Consider the following 19,273-nt stretch of genomic DNA (forward strand, 5'->3'; position numbering starts at 1 on the left):
TGGAGTGAAGTTTTTCGTCGATGGGGGAACTACGCCCCTGTCTTTAACTCGGCATCGTTCCGTTCCCGCCCCCCCTCGATCTTTTAAAGGAAAAGTTGAGGCGCCGGAGAAGAGAGTGGGTGGTACCGGGATCAAGGTCCCTTTAAGAACCGCGCACTCTGTACCCGCGAGGGCATTGTACTTAAAGCTGGCCAAGGGGGTGGATGAGTTCAATATCCAGGTGAGTTCTTCCAAGGAGAAGCCCGAGGAGGGTGTGTGTGTGTGTGTGTATTTGAAATATTGGGGGAGGGGGCGGGGGGGGAGAGTAGGAGAAACTTATGGAGGAACTACTTGGAAGCAAAATCCAGAGTTGGCTGACAATTTGAATCGGCAGAGAATGGCTGAAGCTGGGAAGAAAGAGGCGCGTGGGGAGGGCGGGGGGAATGTTTAATGCGGGTTGTCCGAGATCACTTTTTCAGGTGTTTTGTTTCTGCAGAGCCGATCCTGATTCGGGAATCCCTCAGCTCGTCTGCGGAAGGCTCAGTTTTCCTGCGAGGCTGCGGGTCCCTTTCTCTGCTTGGGGTTGTGTGTGTGTGTGTGTGTGTGTGTGTGGTTTTTTGTTGTTGTTTGGTTTTGTTTTGGCAAAGCTCCTAGCTCTCTTTGATTGAAAAATGCCTGCTCGATCCGAGAAAGATCGGAGCCGCTGAATGGGGTGTGTGTGTGAGAGAGACACACTTCTCCGGGAACTTTTCTCCCCCCTCTTATGAGTCCGGATTGAATCCCGTGGAGGGTGGGTGAGGAATCCGGTTTGTGTTCTTGGCTTCAACTACCCGTTTCCAAACTCCTGAACTTAAGGGGGTGAGTTAGATCGCTTTCGCTCGCAACTCCGGAGCGTCGCCCTTTTTTTAAGCAGTTGTTTTAGGTAGCACGTGAGGATGCGCTTCTCTGGTCCTGCACACGCCGGGATCGCTTTTCCTTTTCGCTGCGATTTTTCACTCTCTGCTGAGGCTTCTGCCTCTTGTCTGGTTGGCTTCAGGAGGGGCTCCTGAAGGCCAGCATTCTTGTGTGGCTTTGTTACTTCAACAGTTGCTGACATCCACATTTTCCCCCTGCGCCTTCCTCTCGCCTGTTATTTGATAGGGGCTTTCTTTGGCTTCTTTTTTTTTTCCGCCAAAGAAAGCAACTTTTCAAGAGCTCTTTTGCTTGAAAACGTTAAAGCTTTAGTCCCATTAACTTAGTACGAGGGTGGGAGCTGATCTTCTCGCAACAGGAAAGGCTCCTACTAACTTGTACGAGTTGTGGAAAGAGCTTGAGTGGGGTTTCTGTGGCGCTCATTTTCTTTCAATTTGAAGTTAAAGCATCTTTAGACATTAGCAGAAATTTGAAGGGGACATGCAGTCAATGCAAAGTGCGGTTTTTCAAACTCTGTTTCACAACCCTAAAGTTCCTTGACAGATTGGGGGGGGGGATTTGCTCTAATTCAGCCAATTTTCTTTCACCAGAATTTTGCCTCTTGACTAAGTTTCTAGGGAATTTTTCCAAACTTGGGTCCTGAAAAAGTTTGAAAACTGTTGCTTCGGAGAAACTAACCTTATTTGGGGAGAGTTTCCATAGAATTCTTCAAATCCCTCTGCGCCGATTCTATTGAAATAGAATTCTTTTGGGAGACAGCCCTAGCACACTGAAGGGAGCATTTCCTATTCCACAATCAAATTGATCAACTTGTTTCTTTCTGAGTGTCCAAGTGCTTCTGATGAACTCCATGGTGCTTCTGATACAATTTCTTCAGATACAATCAGTTCATACTGAGTTAGGGAAACGTCCCTTTGGGAGGCAAGATAAGAATATTCCCTGAGAAGTGTAGTTGCTTTACTGGTGAGCCTGAAATTGTTCAGGAGATATATTACACGCATGTCATATGCTACTGAGTCTTAAGGCTTCAAGGAAGAAAAATGGATATGACTATTATAGTCATATCAACTGTTGATTGTTTGCTTTTGTTCGTTTCTGTAGGCTGTGGAGGAATTGCTCCAGTCTCAGGCGAGGAGCAAACAGATTTTGACAGGTCATACAAGGATTATACCGTAGCAGCTGTTTGAATTGTTGACATTGCTGAAAAAATAGAATGTTGGCTATTGGATAGATGCAATCCTGCAACACTAGACTTTGTAGTAGGAATTCTAAGAATAAATCATTTTCCAGCTCTGCTACAAACTTTGTAAATCAGTGTAAACCAGAATGTTAGGTGCATCCTGATGAGAGTATTTCAGGCCTCCATTTTACATCCCAAATTAAGAAGGTCTGGTTTTTCCCAACTTTTGAATGCAATAAAAGGTTATTGTTGGCAGAACAGATCCAAGTTAAATTTGAGGAATTCTTCAAAAACTAATAATAAACATTGCCTGGTTAATAGCACAGACTAGACATTCCATTGCTTGAGAGGGATGGAGTTTCTACTTGGTTCCAAAATTACAGTATCTTGCCCAGCCTCGAGCTCTGCAAATGTTTTAAGGGTGCTATTTCTTTACTTCCTGTTGAGGAAGGCTTGTCATAACGCTTCTTTTATTCTTTGCAGGCTTTGATCTGCCATCATTCTGTTTTTAAGTGACTTGGAGAGAATGCAGGGAGGCAATGCACTGGCAGTGCCATGGCTCATGTTCCTAGCTGTGGCTGGTGCTCTTGGGCAGTATGACAAGCCTGCTTTCACCCCCATCTTCACCCGGAGGCCCTTTATTGTGGCTTGGAATGCACCCACCCAGGATTGTGAGCCTCGCTTCAAGGTTCAGTTGGACTACTCTGTTTTTGATGTTCAGGCCTCGCCTAATGAGGGCTTTGTGGACCAGAACCTGACCATTTTTTATAGAGAACGCTTGGGCCTTTATCCCTACTATGATGCGAACAAAGTGCCAATTAATGGGGGTGTCCCACAAAACAGCAGTTTGGAGAGACATTTGATCCGGTTGACAGAGAGCATTCAAAAATACATTCGGTCCGATTCAAAGGAGGGACTGGCAGTCATTGACTGGGAAGAGTGGAGACCCATCTGGATCCGAAACTGGCAGCCCAAAGACATTTACCGGAATGCCTCTCGTAAGCTCGTGCTGGCTCGGCGTCCTAAATTGCAAGAAGATCAATTGAAGAAGGAGGCCCAGTATGAATTTGAATCATCGGCTTGTGATTTTATGAGGGAGACACTGCGGTATGCCAAGAGCTTTCGTCCACGACAGCTCTGGGGTTACTACCTCTTCCCAGACTGCTATAACCATGACTATCGCAACAACCAGGATAGTTACACTGGTCACTGTCCTGATGTAGAGAAGACACGGAACGATCACCTGGCCTGGCTCTGGAAGGAGAGTACTGCTCTTTTCCCTTCCATTTACTTGGAATCTGAATTGGCCAACACCGGGAATGGCCGCAAGTTTGTGAGGTCTCGAGTAAAAGAAGGCCTTCGTATTTCTCAACAACATCATGATAACTATGCTCTACCTGTCTTCGTCTACACCAGGCCCACTTATAGCAATCACCAGGATCTTTTCTTAAGTGAGGTAAGAATACTTCCTTCCTGGAACTGAGAAACATTATTCAAGACATTGGGATCTTGAGCAGCAGTTTCTAATTCAGGGCTAATCAGCTCCTGATACAATTAGAAGGTTACCTAGTTGGTATATAATGCACTTCCATGCCCTGTGCTGCCTCTTTTACTGTCATTCTGCAGAGACAAAAAGAGGGACTGGGTCCAGCACTTGGCCTGGCACAAAATCTAACTTTTGATTTCATAAATTACACTGTGACTAGGTTGCTGCATCAGTTTGTTCCATTATTTGCTTAACTATTGTTTGTTGAATCAATCATAATTAAGTGCATTTCTACATCATGCTAGATCACAGGAGCCCTGGTGGCGCAGTGGATAGAATGCAGTATTGCAGGCTAACTCTGCCTACAACCTGGCATTCAATCCTGACACGCTCAAAGTTGACTCAGCCTCTCATTCTTCCAAGGTCTGGTAACATGAGGACCCAGATTGTTGGTGGCAATATGCTGACTCTATAAACCACCCAGCGATTGCTGTAAAGCACTATAGAGTGGTATATAAGACTAAATGCTATTATAAACCACAATTTGCTAACCCAGAGTATGCTAAGTTAAAAAAAAATCAGATCACATTAGGGTTTAATATAAAATGTAATCCCAGTCTTGTGCAGAACCTAGTGCAGAAATTTAAAACTAGTTTCATACGAAACATTAGAAATAGTAATTTGTAAAGTGTGTTAATATGAGGAAAGCATCAAAGCCTTAAAACAGCTACATTCTGCATTAGACTCCAAGCATTTGCTTTGAAAATTGTCCCTATATATATAGTCTGGGACCACCATCAAGATGCTGTGCATGCATATACATGAACACACATAATGGAGATAATCTTTGAAATAATCTTTCAAAGCAGGTGTGTTAAGCTTTCTAGAGGTGGATATTTTAATACGTTCAGACCCATGTGCTTTGTACAACACCCATTTTTAGTATCTTGGGAAACCCTAAGAAGATTTTTTTAACCTTGCAATTCTTGAAAAGTTAACATTTCAGAAGTTACTCTATTGGTAGGTATAATTCCATAGCTCAGTAAGATCCAGGTCTTTCTTCACCAGATATATGTGTAATATACCTCCTCATGTTTTACTCCCTTATGGAAAATAGAACACATCAGTACTTAAGAGCACTGTTTGGGAAATAAATTGGCCTAATAGAATTCTAAGAACTTTGTGGAGCAATGTGAAGAAAACAGCTGCTTTGATCTATCAGTTGGACCTCATAACTGCACTGCAATGATTTAGAAGAATTGTGTGATCAGTTCATGATAAAATGCCTAGGTAGGAAGCATTCAATCCAATTTGTGGCTCCAAATGGGGTAACAAATATTCGTACCAGGTAGATATAAATGAGGTTTAATTGAACATCTAAAAGGATGGCTTAAATTTCCTCCTAAATTGAGGGGAGCCAACTGCAATGGCAATTTGTTCCATAATCTGTACCACTTTAGGAGAAGGCAGAATTGGCTGTTGATAATAATAGTAGAGTATTGCACACCTGCAAAAGATTCCCCATAGAAGTTCTAAGATTGTGTGGTGAGAGATATGGACCTAAGAAATCCTGCAAATAATCTGGATCCAAGATCAAACTACAAATCTGGTCCTTCCAAGGCATAATAAGTCTGCCCAGAGTATGCATATGTCAAATCCAAACCTAAAATTGGTAACAACCCTGTCTTGTCCAAAATCTGTTCTGTACTCAATCCTTTATGACTTGGAGACATGGAGCTTTTCAAATGTGAGTTTGCAGGAAAGAAATGTAGCTGGCTGTTATCACATTACCCTTCCCAGAAGGTTTGTGTATTTACTTATTTGTCAAATTTAGGTACCACCCATCTCTCACAATGACTCAAAATATGGTGAACTCTCAGGCTCATCAAAATATGATGGTTCTTAGATCCTCCTTCCCTGATAACTGGCGAGGTCCTGAGCAGCTAAGCAGAATTTTCCCATGCTGTCTTCTGCTAGTGCCTGTGCTCCAGATTGAAAGATAAAAAGGTGATTTGAAGTGGGTACAGGCACCCACCGATGCTATCTTCAACTTCTTTAAATTACTGAATCTTTTTCTAACATCTCCAAACTGCCCTCTATATTGCCATGTAATTCCTGGAAAAGCCATACAATATCTATGTATCAGGAGTTACAAAGAGATGCTTTAGGAGTGCTGCACATGCTCTGAAGCACAGTTTTGCATTCAAAACCCAAGCACAGTAAACTCTATTAAGATTCCTTAAGAGAAGGAAGCCACTGAGTTGGATTCATATCCCAACTAATTCGAACAGCACTGCAAAAAGCAGCTACTGTGGTCTAGGTGGGTCTTTTAACTGGGATTCTTTTGGGTCTTCTTCTACATTGAACAGGTGCAATTGTAGTAAACAGCCTTTTAATGGCCAAAAAATGTTGAGGGGGTAGAGAGGATTTTCTTTCCTCTCTCTCCCTCTTAGGCTTTTTGGGACCGTTTGGGAATTACTTTGTTTCGCCTCTTGAACCCCATTAAGCTTGTTTTAGGATTTCTAAATCTAAAGGAGGAAGTGGTTATTTCTGGGGATGAGCAGGGGTTGGGGGAAATCTAGAAGTGCAGTAATTGGCCCCTCTTCCTTGGGATTATGAGTAATGGCAATTGGGATACTTGAGAGCAGGGGACAGTTTCCTTCCAGCCTTTCAGAAATTGCATAAGAATGCTTTTGACAGCTGTTGAGATCGAGATAATTCTTGCTTTCTCTCAGCATGTTTGAAGTATGTGGTAGAAAGTGCTGAAGCAAACGGAAGCTGCAGTTTAGATTTGAAAGAGCTGTGATTTTCTCTATAAGTGGCTTGCGCTTGCAAAGTGCTGGTGGTTATTTTAAAATAAGAGGTATATGTAATAGTAACCTCAATGCACTTCTTTATGACTATAATTCATATGTCTCTCATGCTTAGCAATCATACAATTCTGCACTGAAGCCTGCAGTGGGTCTAGGCCCTCAAACCACCATTCTGGGTTTTTATAGAGTTGCTACTTCTATGAAGTAAAAGCTTGTCAGAGGATTTTTTTAATCCCTGCAACTAGAAATCATTGAGATGTACTAAGGAGTCATTTGAAGATAAGCTGTACAATGAAGCATCAAATTATGAGCTAAGATAAGCATCAATTATGAGTGGCACAGTGGTTAGAGTGCAGTACTGCAGGCTACTTCTGCTGACTACTGGCTATCTGCAATTTGCCAGTTCAAATCTCACCAGGCTCAAGGTCGTCTCAGCCTTCCATCCTTCCAAGATGGGTAAAATGAGGACCCGAATTGTTGGCAGCAATATGCTGACTCTATAAACTGCTTGGAGAGGGCTGTAAAGCACTGTGAAGCAGTACATAAGTCTACGTACTATTGCTACCAAATGAACAGACATGTCTAGACAAAGATAATGAGTAGTTCAGTCAATTTTTCCCTAGTTTGCTGTCCTTTCAATTAGTTAGTGTAATAACAACCAACATTAGGAATATGAACCCATTGAATTCTGACAAGTGCAGTTTCATATGTTGAGTGCAGTCAGGTTGAACTAGTCTGAGCTAATGTCTAATTAGATGGGTTGTTAGTGATAAAACTGGGGATTTAAGCGTTTTATGGCTAAAAGGTACCGGTAGTACCGAAAGGACTTATTATCTACTATCCCTATCCATAACCTAAAATCTTTTCTTTGACACTTCTTACAAAATACTGGACATTCAAATTGTACACCCACAGTTTGAAACTTGCATCAACAGGTAACCAGTGCTGAAACTCAAACACATGTTTGAATTATTGATTTTGCTTCTGCTTTTGAGCAATGGCTTCTTCTCAGTTCCCAAGTTATGCTCCAAATTGCATTCATTCATTCAAGAACATTGGGTGGCCATTGTAACAGCAAAAGAAACATTTTTGCTATAAATTATTAGATCCATCCATGCTCCCTGTTTCACCTCATTTTCTGCAGATTGTTCTGCATGGGTAATAAACTATCAAGGCCAAGTAGTACACATTCCTTTCCAGTTTTGTGTTACTGGATATTACTAGCTGTTCACATTCAGATCAACATCTCTGTAAATATGGAGGTGGACAGATCTATATATTGGTCATTGTCCTCTAATTTCCAATGGTAGCTGACCCTTCCATGAAAAAGCTGATGAATTCTGTTGTTAGTCAGTGAAATATTGAGCCTGAAGGATAATCATGCCTTAGAATTATCCTTTGGCTTCTGAATCAATTATGAGCACACCTAATATTAAAAAGATGAATTTAAACGAATCTAGTACGATCACTTCCTTCTTGGGAGTAAAACTGGCATCTGTCACCAGTGAAAGGATCAGGGTAGCTCAGCCCTTTGAAGAGTTACTTGATTATCTGGCTTAATAGAAGGATAAGTTATGACCTGGAAGTAAGGAGGAAAGCGAAAGGGTGTCTGGTTAATGTACTCATTGGCATAAAACTGGAAAAAATGTTACTTTTATCTGGGCAAAGTTCTTTTTGTTTGACTTTGCTTCTGACCCCCCTCTGCCATTAAGCTGCTGCTGGGCTCCTTTGATCTACTCTAAGTTGTCATGCTAAAACAGTGAACGTTTGCAGACTGCAGGCATCAGGATCAAACTAGAGCCTGTTTTGCAGCCACTATAAATCTTGTCACCCTATCCTGGCAAACCCAATGGGCCCAGGGTACTGCTATTAGATCCAATAGCCTGGCAGTTATTTCCTGGTTGGGTGGAGGTACCATGATGTTCACTGATGATTTACCAGTCCATTAGAGAGAGAGTTGTGCTCCCCAAAGTGAAGAAAGGAATATACTGTAGATGAAAGTATGGGTTGATAAGAATAATAAGCCAGACACATTTTGCGGTTCATCCATCCTGGGGACACTATTCCTTGGGGAACACTTTGTGTTCTCTGTAGCAACCATGGGTTTATCTGTGATAATCTCTGGCCCACTTATAGAAATATATTTAATCTTACCTTTGCCTCCAAGCAGTTGGTTGGTAATCCAAACATGGAGGACATGTGTTTGGCTCTTGGTGGTGATCAAACCAATATAAGTTTTGAAACTTTGCAAAGTGGAGGGTTCTATATCCTAGAATCTGGAAGACAGAGGAACCCAGGAATCTGGTATGACTTCCCTCTCTCATCATAACCCTGAGGATCACTTTATCTGAAGGAGACGAACAAAGTGATGCTTGGAATACTAGTGAAGGATGATAAAACATGAATTTCACCAAGCTTGGATGCAAGCTCATATGTGAGCCTATGAAATATCAGTTGCTCTCCTGTGTCCTTCTTTAAGATTAGTCGATCTCTACTAGTGAAGGATCACCTTGCTGTTGTGATGTGTTTGCACAATATTTTGCTGATAAAGTCTCTTGCATCTGCCAAAGTCATGACTGTTCAAGGGCAGAATCGGGTGACTGAGGTGACAATCTTGAGATATTTCCTGGAATTCCTTTTAGTGTTTGGTATGGTGAAGAGGATAGATGCCCTTTGACACGAGTTCTTCCACCTGTGTTAAACTTATGTCCCTCTTGGTCCCTTTTGGGGTGAGGGAAGAATGTAACAAGATGGGCCCAAGAGGTAGTCAGTATGCCTTTGGGGGAAGGACTGGTGTGATGGAAGGACCATGAAAGAGATGATGGTATTCCTTCTTTTAAAAGTCTTTCCCTGATCCAGTCATTTTGGACAACTATTAGTTTCTCTCCAGCCTTCCCTTTTTGGATGTACCAGTTGCAACTGAGGCTTTGCTAACTATGACTCATCCTCTTGTCTTGATATAATTTGATTACTGTAAAGTGCTCTATAGGAAGCTGCCTTTCAAGACCACCAGAAATTACAATTAGTTCCAAATTTAGTTGCTCACTTTTTGGCCATGTGACTCCTGTGCTGTTGGTCCTATGTTGGCTGCCAGTAGACTGCCTGAAAATCTAGCAATTCCTAAGTATCTTCAAGGCTGTTTTAAGGAAGCCAATCAAGGCTCATCTTTTTTTTTTTAACGCCCCGAAGCAAACTGAACACTTTTAGTGTTGATGCTATTGAGGGCTATACAGTATTCCTGTTCTTACAAGTTTAATATTAATATTGGTAATGTTCTGTTGATTTTAATGATTGAGGGACCCGGCAGTTGTGTTGGAATACAAAATAAAACAAGCTGCTTGTCACAGCTAATGTAGAAAGCTACTTGCTAGATTATTATTTATTAGAATTTCCCCCATCTTTGTTTCTTTATAAGTAGCTCAAGGTGGCAAACATTCACAACACTCTTTCCCCCTATTTTCCTCACAACAGCAGCCCTATGTGATGGGCTGGGCCAAGAGAAAGTGACTGCCCAAAGTTACCAGCTGGCTTTTATACCTAAGGCAGAACTAAAACTCATAGTCTCTTGGTTTCTAGGCCAGCACCTTAAACATTACACCAAAGTTGCATTGTTTGAAAATACAGGATGACAGACAAACATATGGAGTAGGACTATGGTCTAGTAAAGCAATTTGGCCAGGGAATTTAGGAAGGGGAAAAGGCACATTTTTTCTATTTCCTGTTCAGGAGATGATTCATCTGCTATGATTATGCCAGAAATATATTACTTCAATACCCAAAGGTTTTGAGTAATAAAAGGACCTTTTTAATTTGCTAAAGATTTAAAATATTATTTGTTTTTATATAATTAATAGTAATTGTTAGTAACTTATTTGTATCCGTTCTAAGCTGGAAAACATTTTAGTATTCAGCTAATGTCCAATTTTAGTACTTATGTTTGTACAGCTTGTCATTAACTTATAATCATTCATTTGGTGACTGTTCAAAGTTACAATGGCACTGAAAAAAGTGACTCATGACTGTTTTTCACACTGACTGTTGCAACATCCCCATGGTCACATGATCAAAACTCAAGACACTTGGAACCGGCAGTTGCAGTGTTCTGGGATCAAGGGATCACCACTTCTTATCTTAAGCAAAGTCAATGGGAAAGCCAGATTCAACTTAACAACAGCAGTGACAACTGTGGCAAGCAAGGCCGTAAAACGGGGCAAAACTCACTTAGCAGCTCTCTTGCTTAGCAGTGGAAATTTTGGGTTCAATTGTGGTCGTAAGCTGAGGAGGACTACCTGTAACTCTTTTTGGCTATTTCATTCCAGACAGATCTGATCTCCACCATAGGCGAGAGTGCTGCTTTGGGGGCAGCTGGTGCTATCTTCTGGGGAGACGCTGGAAACACTGGAAGTAAGGTGTGTATTTTCCCTCCCTCACCCTCATTCCTGCTTTAGATGATCTCATGCTAAGCCTAACACACAGTAGTTTTCCTGTAGATCTCTCGAACAAAACTTTTGATCTCTTCTCTGTTAGGAGCATGTCAGGTCCTGTTCACTTTATCAAACAATACCTCCCTGAGTGTTCTCAGTCTCAGTGGTGGTTTGTGGAGCTGTTTGGACAGGTTGTAAGTGAGCTTACTAAGAGGTGGGATTTGCACATTTCTGGAGGGATGTAAATGTAAGAAAGGAATTATAATAGGTATTTTGAGTTACAATAAAAAAATATTTTTCATTTTTAAAAATATGTATCTTTTTTATGAGCACAGAGCTCATTTACATTCTTCAAGTTGTTAAATAAAGAATAAAGATACAAAAAAAAGATACTGAAATAAAGTTTAAAAAGTAAAACAAAAACATCATGAGGATGAACTTTCAATTACTGTTTTTTCCTTTCCCTTTCATATCCCTAACCACTAATCTCTACTCAAGTATTGATACTTTGTTTGGAATATTATAGGTTGTTGCTTATATGTATTTGAATAATTTCATCTGATATTTTGTATGATCTCTCCTTGAAAACCTATTCCAAATGCCTAAACCTGTCTCGCTATATGATGTACCATATGGAAAGGAATATGATGTACCATATCCTGCTTGAATTGAGTTCAACTTCTGTTCAGAATTTCTATAGTTTTGTCATTATTGTGTATTCTACAATATTGCTCTCAGTTCTTCTATTGTTGGCAGGGATTTACTTTGCCAGTGTTGTGAGTTTCCTTTGATCCTTCTCATTTTAATTATATCCATGAACATTTTGATGGCATTTGCGAAACAAATCCTTTATCAGTTGGACCTGTTTCCTGCCTTCTTATATTTTACTCATTCGGATTTTCTTCTTCTGCAGAAAAATTGCCAGCTGATTAAAACATACATAGAAGAGCCCCTTGGCCATTACATCATTAATGTGACAACCGCAGCTGAGCTCTGTAGCCAGACTCTTTGCAGGGGCCATGGCCGGTGCCGGCGCCAAGAAAGTGAGGCCAGCATTTTTCTGCATCTCAATCCAAACAGCTTCCAGATCTACCGGAATGAATCCAAGCATCCAAAGCCACTCCTGGCAGCCAAAGGGAAGCTTTCTCAGGCAGACATTTCCTTCCTAAAAACCCACTTCCAGTGCCATTGTTACCAGGGGTGGCATGGAAAAGGGTGCGAGAAGCAGCTGAATCCACCCGGGGGTGGCCCTTCTACTTCCTACACACTTGGACTCCAGCTGCTGATGACTGTCTTCCTTCTGGTCTGTTTGCACTAAGGCCACCTCTCCAGTGAAATCTGTGGGGTGCAAGAGAATCCATGGTGCTTGGAACAGTAGGAGAGGCAGTGCAATAGGCAAGGAAGGTAGGCAGCCAAGGAAAAGTAGGGGCAGAGCCCTTATATCTTTATTTAGCAGTAAAGTAGCAAACCTCTTTAAGAGACGGCTCTACCTCTCCCCTCAGCACTCCCAGCTCTTCATGAGGCAAAAGAAAAGGGACCCTTTTAACCACTGAGAGTGCCTCTTCAGAGAGCTGGACAAGTGGAAGAAAGGGTGCTTTAGAGACTGGCAAAGGGAGGGTGCTTCACGGGGCATGGCCTCCTCTGTGGCCCTTGCCTTGGTCTGTGTGATAGCTTCTTTATCATGGGAACCCATAATAATAGGTCAGCTCCCCCAAAGAGATGCTCACACAAGGGACCTGGGGCCATAGCACAGGGTCTCAATGCCTAGTCCTTCATCCTTGCTCTGGATAAGGACTAGGAAGGGGCGTCTTGGCTCTTCTGTTTTAGGGAAGGGTGCCACAAGCAAGGGGGAGGGCCTTGAAGCACAAGTGTGGAGGTTTCATGGAGCTGCTGTAATGGAAGAAAATTGCTGCTGTTCCCCATCTCTTTAGATAGGTGGTAGAGAAAGAGGTGACTCCAGGGGGGGGGGATTACCTTGGAGACTAACTTGGAAATCACTCTTTGCTGACTGTGGGGTGGGCAGCGCAGTTTTTAATGGCCCAAATAAGGCCATTGGCAGGGAAAAACATGCCTGGATTGTCTGTGGCCACTGTCAACTTGGAAGCCTGCAGCTCTTACAGGAAAAACCAAAAAGTTTTACCTCAGAATTAAAGAGACACAGAGAAAATCGTGTGTTTTGTATTGTGTGGAGAAATCTTGCTGCTTGCCCTGGTACTCTTTTTTCCCCCTGGCTCTTTGTCAGGAAGGAAATTCCAACTGAAAGCAACCTCTAGTATGCAATAATGGATTTGGCCTGTTCTTTGCCTGACTTCCCCAGGACAAAATTTGGCTTTGTCACAGAACGTGGTCCCTTGATGGTGCTTATTTCAAGCTAGGGAGAATACCATGTACCATGTACCATGCTGGATAAAGAGGATCCTGGTCTCTGCTGTGACTAAAGGGATAAAGATCAATTGCAACAGTTGTATTTTTCATTCAGAGAGTGAGAAGCAGGGCGCTCGCCTGCTCTCTTCTGGAGCAGCAAGTAGCTAGCAATCCTTTTGCCCAGTTCTTCCTGTTCCTTGCCATGAAATCAGTGCACCCTCTTTAGCAAGGCTAGGCTGCTTTCATGGGTCTGTGGGTCTCATGCAATAAAAATAGGAGAGCGAACTCCCTAGATCAGCGGTCACCAACCGGTGGGCAGTGAGAAAATTTTGGTGGGCCGCAGAGAAATCTCACCCCCCAGAGCACCCCCACAAAGCAATTAATCCAGGCTGTGCAGAAACACAAGGCTGCGCCGCCCACATGGCCTACGGGAACCTTCCCCGCCCACTCCTTACCTGGCGAACTTGCCTGCTAAATTGCTATTTTTCCTTTTTCCAACCATCATCTGTTCTGCTGTGCCAGGAGATTTAGAATAGCTAGGAAGCAGGAAATGGTTGGATTTCTTGCTTTCTAGTCAGTCTTTAGATCTTCGGCTCAGCACAGCCAAACCTCCCTTAGGACTGAAGGTTTGCTTGCAAGCAAATTCAGTGCAGACTCACGGCAAGCAAATTTGAGAGACTGAACTAACCGATGGCAGATAGATAGATCACTGAATGATTCTGTGAGCAACTCAATCTGCCTGCTTTGACTGATTTTGGGTAAAAGTTGCTCTTTTTTTTATAAAAAAATCAGTATTTATATAAATATAATATTTACATACAAGCCATGCCCAGCCAGTCACATGATCACCAAGCCACACCCACAAATTAGGTCACGCCCACAGAACCGGTTAGTGGTCCCTGGGATCTAAAATTATGAGTTAGTGGTCCCTGAGGTCCAAAAGGTTGGCGACCCCTGCCCTAGATCAAGCCCAACTTATTTCTTCATGGTGAAGAATAGCTGGCATTTTGTCGTTACTGTCTTTTAAATCGGCTCCAAAGTTTAGCAGAGCCAGCCCTACCATTTGACAAAATGCAGAAGCTCCCAGAACCAGCCCATACGGGAGAATGAACCAAGACCTGCTGAGAGATATTTTTTTCAGACTAAAAAATATGTGATGACTCTAACCTGCCTTCTGTTTGAAGGTGGCCTACTATTCTCCAGTGCAGCCCCAAAGTAAGTCCTACTAAATGCATGTTTAGTACAGTTCTCCTTCCAGTCCTTGTTACTCTTTAAATAATTTTATTATGCAACTTAAAATGCAAATTCTTATAACGTTGAGTGATCAACCCCCCAAATAATAAGCACAGTAAAAAAAAGGAGTCATTTTTTTTAACATTTGGAGAATGTGTTTTAATCTAATCTGGGTCAGGATCATTTTGTGCAAAATAGGACGAAGCAGCCTCTCTTCACCACTTTATTAAGAACAGGTCAAACTGCTCCTTTGAAGAGAAAGGGAGGCCCCAAAAAATCTGACAATGAGGATTTTAAAATTCTCATATCAGTAATATGTGAGTTTTTCTAGATAAAGTAGGTTAAGTTGTGGGTTTCTTATCCTGATATGAGTCACGCTGATCCAGATCAGTTTTTTGTTTTTTTTTACCAAAAATTAAAGTCGGGCAACTATATTTGACATTTGTGGTTTGGCCATGCGATACATGCCAGTCTATTTGGCTTCTATTCATGGAACAAAGAAGATGCTTTCAAATTGGGGTTGGCTCCTCTTATTCCAATTTAGTGTGGCAACAATGCAAAATTTACTTTGCCATTGTCTTCTTCCAGAGTATATTTTCAACTTGCCTGCTGGGTTTTCAGCCTTGGGATATCTCTGTGGTTTTCTATTCATATGCTAACAAGGTCCAATTCTGCCTGCTGTGTCTGAGAACAACCACAGCAAGGTGCTGCTACCTCACCTGGACCACAGATGAGGTGAGTTGGGGTGGGGATGAGGACATTTCTTTCTGGAAGAAAAACATTTTAACCTAATAATGGTTCTCACATCTCTTGATCTTTGGCTGTAAGTTTGTTAATTCTGCATTATTCATCTCTAGCAATGATAAATAGGGCTAGTATAGTAAATGTTCCAAGCTTGAAACATTTAAAGCAACAAGTGGCCATTTTATTCCATTCTGTTTCAATTTTTCACTATAGATAACATTTTTCAAAGAGACTTTTACAGATTAAAACAATCCCCTTGGCCAACTTTTCTGCAGGTTGGATGTCAAATAACAACATGGACTATCCCCACATCTAGTTGGTAACTTTAAGATAATAACTAGGGAGAGAGGACATATTTTAAGTTCTTTATGGTGAACACTAAATATTTTGAATTCTTTTTTGTCTGGGGGAACAAACCCATTGTAAAATGTTTCCAATGAGTTGGGTTTGGCAAAAACTCTTTAAAAATTTTGTGCATACTTGTAAAACACAGATCAGTATTATAAAAAGGCTTTTTGGATCATGCTTAAGGAAATTCTATACTTCACTGACTTCAGTCTTAATGGAAATTTTACCAGAGTAGAAAGTAGATGTGCTAGAAATCTAAAATGATTAACTTGTTCAACAAAAAGGCAGTGATATCAAAAAACCAAACCCCCTCCCTTCCATTGATTTTGCAGGACAAAATAAATAAGTATTGAACTCCTTTGTCAAATTCTTGGCACTGATAACTTGTTCTCTTTTCTTTATGAGAACCATTTTTAACCTTCCAAGTGGAAATGATCAAATTGGGAATTTGAAGCCTTGTACACATGTGGCCATTTGTTTCATGAGGTTAGATTGTACGTCATGGTATACAAAGTACAAATATAGCTGTTTTGCAGGATGGGGAGGTGCCATTCTGCTTTTACATTGAAATTGGATGTAGCTTATACTAATCCTTGCTACTCCCCCAGAATGAATCTGTCTAGTAATGATGAGTATATAACTTTGGAAGTATATCTTCTAGTCATGACTCTGGAGTGACAGTTATTAAGGTGGTTAAACTGCCAAGTTTTTGTTTTAATAGTTGCTCAGGGGCTTGCTACTGAGAGACTAAGTCATTGCACATTTCTGAATTGTTCTCCTAAGCACCAGGAAAGGTGCTAACAAGTGAAAATATCAAGGTTGCTTGAATTATAAATGATCTCACCTGTTCACAGATGCAAAATCTCTTAACCACCTTAGCAGAGAACATGGCTGTGATTCAGTGATGTGAATTCTGTTTGTAGTGCTTTGTTCTAATTCTAAAAGGAGGCTTTCTCCTGCCTCCCACTACTCACGTTTTGCTGCACAAACCATTTTCCACCTCTAGTTTAAAGAAATGCAGCTGCCACTGGAGATAATATAGTTGCTACTGCACAGTGTAGTTGGCTGGATAATTAAAGCAGTGGGAAGAACATAAGGAGACTGAGCCAAAAGAACAAGAGGATTGTTCATGTAATTGGTTCTGTCGGAATTCCTCTGCTGGTCAAGTTCAAAGATGATGGTTGATGCTGAATCAAGGGAACTACATTAGTGGGAGGTGAAAAATGTTTTCTTTTCCCCTGTGCTTCTCTACTTTTGCCCTTTGAGATGCAAATCCTATTGACATTTGAAGTCTGCTTAAATATGCCATGATTTTACTATTTGTCTTCACAATTCCAGCTTTTATTAAAAGCACATATAAAGTTTGAATACATGGACTAATCAGCAAGAAGCTGTTTGATTAGGAAGGGTAAAAAAAGACTGCTACAAGTAGCTAAAGGCAAGGACTGCTCAATTAAACCAATGGATGAAATTCAGCTATTGTAATGATTTGCTCCCGTACGCTTGTCCCTGCTTTCTAATTCTGTAGCTGATCCATTCTCCTTAATTCTTAATTCTCCTTCAGACAGCATCACTACCAGATGGATCCGTAACTGAATGACTCAATATATAGCCCTCAATGGAACTGCGTTTACATGGGGGGAAGTATGCAGTGGGGTACCCCAAGCTCTGTTTTAGGCCCAGTATTCTTCAAACATCTTCATCAATGAATGATGAGGAGATAGATGGGGAACTCATCAAATTTGCAGATGACACCAAGCCAGCAGGAATAGCCAACAGTCCAGAAGATAGGCTTAAGATACAGAAGGAACTCGACAGATTTCAACATTGGGCAGTATCTAACAAAATGAAATTCAGTAGTGAAAAAAGTAAGATTCTGCATTTAGGCAAGAAAAACCAAATGCAAAGGTACAGTATAGGTGGCACCTCACTCAATAGTAGTAACTGTGAGAGAGATCGTGGAGTCCTAGTGGACAATCACTTAAATACGAACCAGCAGTGTGCTACAGCTGCCAAAAAACCCAACACAGTTCAAGGCTACATTAACAAAGGGATAGAGTCAATGGGAAGGGTTAATACCACTTTATAATGCCTTGGTAAGACCACACTTGGAATACTATATCCAGTTTTGGTCATCACGGTGTAAAAAAAAATGTTGAGACTCTACAAGAGGGGTATCAAATTCTTATCACAGTATTGTCACATGATGTATCGTGACTTTTTTTTTCCACTTTGCTAAACCGTGCGTGGGCATGGCCAGTGTGTGACACATCTGGCCTGCAGGCCACAAGTTTGACAGCTCTGCTGTCTCTAGAAAGAGTGCAGAGAAGAGCAACAAAGATAATCAGGGTACTGGAGGATAAAACACCTAAAGGCAGGACCAAGAAGCAATGCATGGAAACTAATCAAGGAGAGAAGCAACCTAGAACTAAGAAGAAATTTTCTGACACAACAATTAAACAGTGGAACAACTTGCCTCCAAAAGTTGTGAATGCTGCAACACAGGAAGTTTTAAAGAAGAGATTAGACAACCACCTATCTGAAGTGGTATAGGGTTTCCTGCCTGAGTAGAAGGTTGGACTAGAAGACCTCCAACCTATTCTATTCTATTCTATTCTATTCTATTCTATTCTATTCTATTCTATTCTATTCTATTCTATTCTATTCTATTCCTCTATAAGGATACTCAAATTGCAGTTGGTAATTGTTGACTTTATATTTCTCCATCTAGTCTAGTAGAAGGGCACCCCCTGGTGCCACAAAAGAGCTAACAAATCCATTATCTCCCTCCTAGACCAACAGAGATTGTAGTTATGTTTATATGGGTAGTTATGTCTCATTTCCTTTAAAACAAAAACATCTGTGAGCCTTGGACAGTGATTTCTCTAAGATGTGTTCTGCAACACTGCCGATCAGATGGCAGGCAGGCTACAGTAAAGCTTAGCAACATCAGTTTTTTCCTGAGTGCATATTATCTCCCAAAGAAGGCCTGGGTGATTTCCCTGAGAAAAGACTTATACCCATATGTATTTAAGACTCTAAATCAGAAGATGTTTTCCATTTTTTATTTCATTCCACCTCATCACATAGGTTGCATAGAACTCTTGAGATCTGAAATACACCTAGTACCCTCAGATTCTATATCAGTTTTGTCACTGTAGTTCAACCATTTTCCTTGGTTTAAGACTTTGGATTCTTGAAATTAAGCATAAACTCTCTTGTAGTAATTTAACTAAACATGATCTAGATTAAGGACATGAAGTGAGTAAATGATATTAATTATAGCCTAAAATCTATTTCACAAATTTGGCCAATTCAGCATTCCAGAGCTAGAACATATCTATGTTCTGTATCTCATGCAAACCCATGCTAATTTAAACTTAAAACATGAATTTGATTTCTGAGAGTGTTATTACTGATGTCACAATTATGTCTTCTGCAGCTCTATTGTTGATGGGATCATTCAGACATGTTAACAAATCATGATTTCTGAATATCTCACAGTTGGTGGGATCCATACAACCCATAAAGCCAAAACCAAGTAAACCACTTGGCTCAGTGTAAACCAGTTCCATCTACTGCAGCTTTCTCTAGGAGAGATCTCTCCAGCATGGGGGCTTAGGGTATTGAAATTAAATGTGCCTGGAGTACATTATAGTAGATTGCCTGAGGCAGATGTGCTGCAACCTCAGACCAATTTTGTACAGGGAATATTGAGAAATCATTGCTCAGTAGGAGAACATAGAAAAAAAAAGTGGTTTGTTTTTTTAAAAAATTGCTGTTACTGCCT

The 19,273-nt window shown here is 41.1% G+C and overlaps 1 protein-coding gene across 4 annotated transcripts in view; it reads left to right on the plus strand.

The window, feature by feature from the left end:
- LOC113454058 (hyaluronidase-2) overlaps positions 1-12,961 on the plus strand; it is a 41,413-nt gene extending 28,452 nt beyond the window's left edge. The window contains exons 1-5 of one of the 4 annotated variants that reach the window (XM_087924075.1): positions 114-220; positions 476-837; positions 2,555-3,527; positions 10,690-10,779; positions 11,708-12,961. In XM_087924075.1, the coding sequence (XP_087780201.1) occupies positions 2,598-3,527; positions 10,690-10,779; positions 11,708-12,112 (1,425 nt within the window). In that variant the 5' untranslated portion in view covers positions 114-220; positions 476-837; positions 2,555-2,597 and the 3' untranslated portion in view covers positions 12,113-12,961. Of the gene's footprint in view, positions 1-100; positions 252-475; positions 838-2,554; positions 3,528-10,689; positions 10,780-11,707 lie in introns of those variants that run through there. The other 3 variants (XM_026725486.2, XM_087924076.1, XM_026725491.2) reach the window with 3 other exon arrangements.
- Positions 12,962-19,273: the final 6,312 nt, after the last annotated feature.

Source organism: Pseudonaja textilis, chromosome 2 (genome assembly GCF_049901715.1).
Source record: "Pseudonaja textilis isolate UNSWEBS1 chromosome 2, rPseTex1.2, whole genome shotgun sequence".
NCBI lineage: Eukaryota > Metazoa > Chordata > Lepidosauria > Squamata > Elapidae > Pseudonaja > Pseudonaja textilis.